The 9,580-nt window shown below is 35.0% G+C and overlaps 1 protein-coding gene across 1 annotated transcript in view; it reads left to right on the top strand.

The window, feature by feature from the left end:
• Positions 1-1,780: 1,780 nt before the first annotated feature.
• Positions 1,781-9,580, top strand: part of LOC127422256 (tyrosine-protein kinase receptor UFO-like) — a 90,974-nt gene continuing 83,174 nt past the window's right edge. The window contains exon 1 of the mRNA XM_051665646.1: positions 1,781-2,479. Within this exon, the coding sequence (XP_051521606.1) occupies positions 2,341-2,479 (139 nt within the window). The 5' untranslated portion in view covers positions 1,781-2,340. The remainder of the gene's footprint in view (positions 2,480-9,580) is intronic.

Raw genomic sequence — 9,580 nt, 5'->3', positions numbered from 1 at the left:
TCATTTTTATTTGTATAGCGCTTTTCACAATGCACATCGTTTCGAAGCAGCTTTACAGAAAATCATGCTTTAACAGAAATGAAGCTGTAATATCTGTAATGTCATGTTAGGAGCAATGTAATGTAAATGTTAGAAGCATAGTTTCTTGTTAGTTTGCCGTGTGGACATAACTTCGCTGAGGCTTCTACATCTTTTTTTCCAAATATATCTGTCATTCTGTCAAGACTTTGACCACATTTACATGCATTTAAGAAATGATTTATTCCGGGGTTTTGCAGAAAGTGACATTCTGAAACGTCAAGTAAACACAAATGCAGCCATTTAAAGTTTAAGGGTTTAAAGGCTGTTAAGAGAAAGCGCTTTATAACACACGGTTTCTGTCAGAGAACATGACTTTTATGTGTTTATGTTACAGCGTAACTGGTGTTAATACGTTTTTGAAGAGTGTTTGTGTTTGGGTGTATTAGGAAAAAAAACATAATTTTTTGTAATTCCTTCCGGTGACACTAGTGGTGCAGAAATTGCCAATATAGTCTTGTGACAGTTCGCAATAATTCATACAAGATGGCAAAATCATAAGATATAAAATGTATGACTTTTAGACCAATCACATACGCTTTACTCATCAAGGTTTTAAACCCCAATATTTTTTGACTTTGGTGTTACACAAAAGTAATTAAAATTATTATTCTATTAAATGTGAGTATTAAAATCATGGTAAGGGGTTCGACTTTATGGTTAGTTTTAGGTTTGAGGTTTGGGTTAGGGGTTAAACTTAGGAAAAACAGTAATAATATCGTTCGTGGCTTCATTTCTCTTTCTCTATGGCAGTAAAAGTTGTACGCTTTTATATAAGGCAACTTGTATGATTTCGCCATCTCGTACTATTCTCACGATTGTTTTTTTTTTTTTTTTTTCGGTTTGGAAATGACACATTTTAGCTTTAAACAGACATATTAGATTGTATTGGTTCTTTTGATAAAAATGTTCACACACATTTCTTTTTTTAATTGCAACTTCAAAGTACTTTATTGCCACAATTGTTTTATTTAATAGCATTCTATTGTACAGATTTTACACATACACAGTCAAAAAGGTTAATGCTTAACCTTTAAAAAGTCTTATGCTTAAGTGCTTGAAACCTTTATTTTTATTTTTTTATTAAAAAAATAAATATAAAATTTGTACACAAATATACATTTTGCCTACATAGAAAGTTTATTTATATATCTATTAAATTAATGAATATATAAAATAATTTATGTATGAAATAAATACATAAATACATGTATCTTTTAACTACAGGGTGAAAGAAATTCGCAGCATAGTGACCTAGACAAATATAAAATAGTTTTCATTTATATATTTTTGAGTCACTACATAGTTCCCATACCTCCATTTGTGTTATTTATAAGTTTTGATGACTCTACTATTAATTTAGACCATGGAAAATAGTAGGCTAATAATAAATAATGAGTATGTGTGTCCAAACCTTTGACTAATAGGAATATATTTGATACTTTTGACAGGCAAGCTGTCCTAACAAACTTTATTTCATAAACACGACAGTTTATCCTTAGACTATTTCAGTAAGACTGAAACTAAGCATTTGTTCAGGTATCTATGTTACTTTTTTAGTGTGTCTGAAGTTTTCAGAAATCCTTCTCGTCTTCATGTCTAGGTGAAGGCGGTCGTTGTGTATTGGAGTGATGAGGGGAGGGCGACAGGAGAGACTGAAGAAGGGGGAGGAGAGAATGAGACAGAATGGACAAAAGTTGAGTGGAGGAATGTGAGTTCTCTGAAGGGGGAGTAAAGGCGTCCTGATGGGAGAAGTGTTTTGGAGGCAAAGGGAAATTCAGACATAAAAATAACACCACTCGGGTTGGAAAACTCTGGTGCGCGTTTTGGGTTTTGCTTCAAGCGTTTCGAGACTTTACTTGAAGGATGACTTAAAAGTTTCTCGAGGTTAAAAAGCAAGAAAACAGGGAAACAACGAAAAAGAAAAAAGAAAACAAGAATAAATTGCTAACTCTTTCACACTGCATCTGGCAACAGCTCTCAACGGATCTTGGGGACACCTAGACAGCTGTAACTTTTAAACTTTTACTCTTTGGATTTTCTGGTTTTTCTGGATTTTCTTTCTTTTTTTTCTTTTTTTTTTCTTTCTTCTTCTTGCCGGATTTCTATTTTTTTTCTTCTTTTCTTTTTTCTTCTTCTTTTCTTTTTTTCTTCTTCTTTTTCTTTTCTTGAAGATTACTAAGAAAGCCGACTTCGTCCAAGAAAAAACGCTCATCTGTGGAAAGTTCAAGCGCAGTCAGAGCTGTTCACTGGAGCTATAAGATGATGCGATCTGATTCACATCCAGCGAAGTTGCGGAACTGGAGCGGACCGAAACCCGACAAAACAATGATCGGACCAAACTTATTCACTCTGCTGCTCATTACACTGATGCGCTTCGGCACTGCGGAACATGTATCAGGTACGAGATTCACGAATTATTCAACTCGACAGGTCATTTGCATATATTCCAAATTAAGGCATTGAATGTTTGAAATGGATTTTGCAGACTGGATCTTCCAGACTCCAGTGGTCACGACAGATCGTTCACCCTGGTTGAGTTTGGAGATAAACTAATCGATGTGGTGTATCAGGACATACAGTGCCCCCCAAACGTATTTGGACACTTATTTCACACTTTGGCTATCTTCCCAAAAGATAATTAAATGTTCAAGAAAGGTAGCAAAAACACTCTTTGCAAGCAAAGCATTTCACAAAAAGAAGATTTGGGGGTTTTAAACGATTAAACAACGGATAATGTTGGTGGAACATGCCCATAGTTAATGTGATGATACACCTGCGGTCACTCGGCTAGCCTTGGACATTTGTGTGAACTTGAAGTGAGCTGATTTCAAACATCCACTAAAAATCACCTTGACACCTGTTGATTAAAAGTCACTGCATTAGGAAAGCCCTTGAATCATTTGTCTGTTCAATATATTTTGTAGTTCCTACAATATGATGCAATGAAATGTATACATTTTAAGTGTCCAAATAATTTTCGGGGCCTCTGTACAGTGAGTTCAGCTCCCTTTAAGTCCAAATAATTTTGTTTAGTCCTTAATAAACAGACAGGACAGACATTAGTTTAGTGTGTGTGAACCACACATGTTGTCAGTATTCTGTGGACAACTGAACATTCTTTGATTTTATTTATTTATTTATTTATTTATTTATTTATTTATTTATTTATTTTTAAGGTGGGTGATACCCTCAAGGGGGCCTTATTTGAACCTCTAGTTAAAAACATAACTTGTTTTGCGTACATAATTGTACCCTAAGGACCTATTAAGTACATTTATAGATTTTGCTCCTCTGGCAACAAAACAAAAGTACCTTTTGTCTTAAGGGTACAAATATTTACCCAAAACAAGGGTACCTGCCCAGTACCTTTTTTTCTGAGAGTGAAGAAAGAAGTAGATTGAACACTTTACATTTAAGCTCACTTTGTTAAGGGTTTATAAATGGGTTAATTAAAGACTAATAACTAATTTACAAATGCTTTATAAATCACTGATATGCGGTTATAACAACATGCATAAAAAGGTTACCTTCCATGCAATACCTGCCAAGTAGTGAGCCATTTTACCCTATATGTTATAAATGCTTAATAACAGTTATTCAACATTATTAACCTATGAAAATGTACCTTAATGTAAAGTGGACACATGTGAAGCATTTATTAAAGGGATAGTTCACCCAAAAATGAAAATTCAGTCATTGTTTACTCACCCCTGTGTTGTTATAACCCTATATGACTTTCTTTTTCTTAACACAAAGGGAGAAGTTGTGAAAAAATGTTGTGCTCAGTGATGTCATACAATGGCAGTTTATGGTGACCACCTCTTCAAGCTTCAAAAGAACACAAAAGTATAATTCAGAAGTCTAATAAATTATTCATGAGACTCATGATTGTTATGAAAGCATACGATAAGGTTTGGTGTGAAACAAACCAAAATCTAATGTATTATTTAGTGAAAATGTTCACTGACCATTGATCTCCTGTGCGCGTTCACGATAGCACATGAGAGCAACAGTTCACACAGCGCCTCGTGACATTGGGGCATTCAAGTGAAAACTAATTTTATTTATCTAAAAACAGGTCCTCCACAGCAATATAACAGAACACAACACAGCTGCACACAAAACAGAGAACAGAACTGACTAAACATGTCTGAAGAGTTTGTAGTTGAAGAACTGATGCATTTCTATGCCCAGCCTTATTTTTTTGAATGGAGTACTCAGAAATCAAACAAAAACATAGAGGAGCCACAGTCACACTGTGTCCTAACCTGATGGCAAACAACACACGATAAAAGGTATATTTTTATGTTTTTGTCCAAACCAGCAGTGTATTTATTAAGATACAGTGCTCACTATTTCACAAGCATTGCATGAAATCCACAATTTTTAATGTTGTTATAACTGCTTATCAGTGATTTGAAATGCATTGGTAAATACCTTATTAGTCATTAATGAACCTCTTTATAAACCCTTAACAAAAGGAACATTAATGTAAAGTGTCACCATAATGTGAGTGGTGCTTTCTTATGCCCAAGTCACTGCCACAATTTTATAGTGTTGTAGGTGGATGCCAGGGCATTACTATGTGGTTGTTAAGGTGTTCTGGGTGTTTTAAATTCCATTCTGCAAAATTTCCTGGAATTTGAAAATTTTCCTTATGCGTTAATCAGTATGAGCACTTGTTTATATGCACACTTCAAACAGGCTCTCCTAAACCGCACTCTCATATGAATCATTAGAAAGTCTGATTAATTTTAGTGAATCGGTTCGTTGGGATGATTCAGGTGTATGAAGCTCTCATAAACGGTCCTCTCCTATGAAGCATTAAGATGTCTGATTCATTTTAGTGAACCACTTTATTTTTGATTAATTTATTTACATAAAAGTGTATACTGTATGTTCAAATGCTGTTTAATGCTAATAGTTAGATATTCATTATTATTTTATTTTTTATCCCCGTTTCTCCCAATTTGGAATGCCCAATTCCCACTACTTAGTAGGTCCTCGTGGTGGCGCAGTTACTCACCTCAATCCGGGTGGCGGAGGACAAGTCTCAGTTTCCTCCGATTCTGAGACAGTCAGTCCGCACATCTTATCACGTGGCTCGCTGTGCATGACACCGCAGAGACTCCCAGCATGTGGAGGCTCATGCAACCCTCCGCAATCCACTCACAACTTGCCACGTGCCCCATTGAGAGCAAGAACCACTAATCGCGACCACGAGGAGGTTACCCCATATGACTCTACCCTCCCTGGCAACCGGACCAATTTGGTTGCTTAGAGACCTGGCTGGAGTCACTCAGCACACCCTGGATTCGAACTTGTGACATGCTGAGCCACCCAGGCCCCCAATAGTTAGATATTTAAAAGAAAAATAAGGCTTCAGTGTAGTCAGGCCCTAAAGTTAAAAGCTTGAAGTGTAGATAGCTACTTTTTTTTAATTTAATTTAAATAAAGGGTAGCTTAAACAAAATTGCTCAGGGACAAAAAAAAGTAACTATATGACTGATGTTATTGTTTAAATGAATTATATGTTGTTTTGTGGTTATTTCCATATGAAACAAGGAGTAAACAGTCAAAAAAATAAATGTATTGCTTGGATGATTGCCAGCAGTAGGCCAAAGTGGCAACCCTATTGTAAAGTGAAACTACATCTTTGCTAAATAGCAAATAATATTTAATAATAAGACACATATGTTCAATTATGTGAAGAGCAATCTGTGATGAACTAACAATGAACAGTTGTATTTTTATTAACCTTATTTTAAAGCGTACACCTGTGTCAGACGAATGCTTTTGGATCGTCTTGCTTGTGTTACATCATAATCACAGCGTTTTTAAGAGGCTGTGTAAAGTTTAACTTAGTTTGAAACTTAGAAAAACACATCTTGAGATCCCTGCATTATAAATCCCTACATCAAGCTGTTTAAATGCAAGAACGCGTCCGTCCTTATGTTGTACTCTCTGCTATTAGTGTGTGTGTGTGTGTGTGTGTGTGTGTGTGTGTGTGTGTGTGTGTGTGTGTGTGTGTGTGTGTGTGGTTTGTTCTCTTTATAAGCTGCACGCTGCCTATACAGCTGGAGTTTTGACTACTGCCCCCTGGAGAAAACAAGTGGTACTTCAAGCTTGAATTACCAGGGACATGATTAATTGCATTATTTTTTTAACCTGTTATTTTTATATAAATAATCGCACTGAATTAACACGTTAAATCAACAGCCCTAACATATATATATATATATATATATATATATATATATATATATATATATATATATATATATATATATATATATATATATATATATATATATATATATATATATATAATTTAAACATATATAAACATATTTTTTTTGTTATTCCGTTATTTACATCTACACTTATTCATTTGGCAGACATGTTATGCATATGATGTCAGGTTAAACCAGACAACAGTTTGCAAGTGACTCTTACTTGTGCTGTCAAGTAAGCAAAGCATCATATTGCTGATGTTTGTCTGATATGAGATGCGATGTGAGTCAGTCTGATGTTTGGACCCTTTGGTGTATCTGCTTATCTGACTCTCACATCTCTCATCACAGATGCTAAAGATACTGTGCAGCCTAAACATGCAGTGTGTCTGTGTGTGTGAGTATGTGTTGTGAGGGGATGAGTGTGGGGGCTGATGGAGGGATAGAAAGAGAATGCATGAGATTTTGAGTCAGGGGTCCTGCTGAATCAGACAGAGGAAATGATGGATTGAGTTTGGGGCAAAGGGATGTATTTGAAAGAATGGAGAGCTAGAGGAGACTGAGATGGGCGGAGAAGAGAAAACATAAAGAAAGAAAGAATCAGTTTTGTGTTAGACTGCAGTGATAACCCCAGTAATAGAGAAGGATGTTTGGGCGGCCTTTTCTAAGTTTGAGCAATTGTCTTTGACAGGCAACGTGAGGTTTTTATCACTGAGAGAATGACTAAGAAGGGAGAGGAAGTGCAAATAGAAAAAGCAGAAGAAGGATGAGCATTATTGAAGTTTATTTCTCTGTGCCTTTAAAGTCAAAATGAAATCAAAATTGAACCCATTAACTTCTAAGATGTCATAAAATGGCTTGACAAGCACAGTGTTCTTTCCTGCGATTATGTATTTTCTAATGAAACAGGACGTTGGAGAAGGACATACTCCATTGAAGGGCTCATCATTTAAATAGTCTTTAAAAAAAATAATATTATTTCATCAACATGTATCTAATGGTCCCTCTGTCTCTGAAACGACTTTCCTTTTTAGCTGACATCATCAAACCACTTATCATAGAGACCACCTTTCACCAGCCAATCAAATCCTTTTTTTTCCCCTTTTTGAATAGCATGTTTCACTTGGAAATGTCACATTATGGAAGTAAAATGGTTGCAAACAGTGTTTTATGTTTCATGTAATCACTCATATTCAAAAAGAAGCTACACACAAAGACATTTCATGTTCGACCGATCCTTCAGAGTTGACTGCCTATTTGGAAGCATCATAAAAGGAGAGATGGTTAAAGGAATCAGTGAAGCTAAAAGCTGTAATAGCCATAGAAAGAAGAAACTACCCATGACAGGAGGATTTAGTGGGCCTCGTTTTAAACATCAACCTGGGACTCTTGCATCTGCTGAATGTGTGTGTGTTCTCCTAAACTGTCTCCAAAAGATTGACTGTGTCCACATGTTCACCTCATTCCCATTTGGATGCAGTCCAGGGGTACGTTTAACAAAAGTAGCCAACCAGGGTCGCAAGTTCCATTGTTACCAACATAGTTCAACAATTTGGTGTTTCCCCAAACCGTAGTTCCAACGAACATTTGCATTAATGACAGCTCAACCAATGTGGTTTGAATGATGGATGTGCGACACAGTCACTACTGTTTTGGGAAACAGCCGTGAATAGCTAGTTACTTACTACAACGATGCAGTGTACTGTGGTGGTTATGCAGTGAGTTACGTCTTTGAACAGGAAATGTACCCCAGATCGATTTGTACTGAACCCCATAACGGAATATTGCAGGTTCAATACAAACTCTGTTTAACTCTATCAACAGTTGTAGATTTACACTGTAAAAAAAAAAATAAAAAAATCCTGTTAACTTTACAGTAGAGCTGTCAGAATTAACGCATTAGCGCATGCGATTAATTAAAGTTTAAAGCGTTCATTTTTCTTAATCGTGATTAATGCATTTACCGTTAATACAGCATAAACCAGCATAAATGCTTGTTGGGAGGGCAAAACCTTTGTAATGTTTATGCCCGGAGTCATTACACTGACACACACACCACAACAGTGCTTCCCGGTCAGTGATAAAATGATGGAGAAAGGACCTCTTAACGCTATTTGTTGTACAAAACAAGCTCAGATGGGACTTGTGATAGAAATCAAGTATATCCGGCGCATTTTAATGACCGCAAGCCAAGTCTTAACTATCACTCCGCAAATGCATAATGTTATGAGATAAATATTTTAAATGTAAAATTATGAACATAGAAATTTGAAATGAATGAAAATATGAATGAATACTCAACCTATGGGGAGTAATTCTTTCAAAAAGTTAACCTCCCAATTAGACTTTGGCAAATGTTTAATGTTACTTGAATTGGTGATATTTTAGTACATTTCTATCTTTATACTGTGAAAGGCTTTGTTTGGAAAATGTTAATAAAGCATTATGTTTAAAATGTTTGTTTTGTTTCCTTTCCCAAGATGGAAATAAATGCATTTGGACAAGTATATATGGTGTCAACTTTTCAGCATTTTTGAAATCTGCGATTAATGGTGATTAACAAAAAACAAACAAAAAAACAAAAAACAAAAACAAAATGGTGGTAGCCAGAAATTCACCATAAAATGGGTGATACAGTGATGTTTCAGGCATTCTGGGATGTTATTTTGGTGCATGTATACTGTACAGTTCAATACTACAAGTGTAGTGCTTCCAGGAGCAATGGGCAATAAATGAATAGTGCACAGTGTCACCCAAACAAACACAAAACAACATCAGGGTAACATACATGACACTAAAATAAAGCAATAAAAAATCAACTAAACAACATAAAATGTAACATGAAACACTCCAAAATCAAAAATATCAAAAATAAGAAGAAACATAACTATTCCAATAAAACATAATCAAATGTGACATCTGGGAATGACCAATTTTTTTTATTCACTGTTATTTTAACAATACATTACCGTAAATGTACATGTATTAATGTCAACTATAAGGTAAACCATACTTTTTACTTTACCTTTTACCAAAAAATATGTTTTACTTTTTACAGTATTGTAAAATTATATGAATTATCTTGTTAAATAAAATATAACTTTTCACCAAACATTTAACCAAGCGATTACTCGCAGATTTTGAATGTGCTGAAATTTTACTCTAAAATATACTTATTTTCTGTCAAAATGCATTTTTTCCATCTAAGAAAAGAAAACAATATGTAACAATATAATGCTTTATTAACATTTTCCAAACAAATCCTT

This window comes from Myxocyprinus asiaticus, chromosome 31, assembly GCF_019703515.2.
Source record: "Myxocyprinus asiaticus isolate MX2 ecotype Aquarium Trade chromosome 31, UBuf_Myxa_2, whole genome shotgun sequence".
NCBI classification, from domain to species: Eukaryota; Metazoa; Chordata; class Actinopteri; order Cypriniformes; family Catostomidae; genus Myxocyprinus; species Myxocyprinus asiaticus.
The sequence above is the reverse complement of the archived record's forward strand: the minus strand, read 5'-3'. Positions and strand labels throughout refer to the sequence as shown.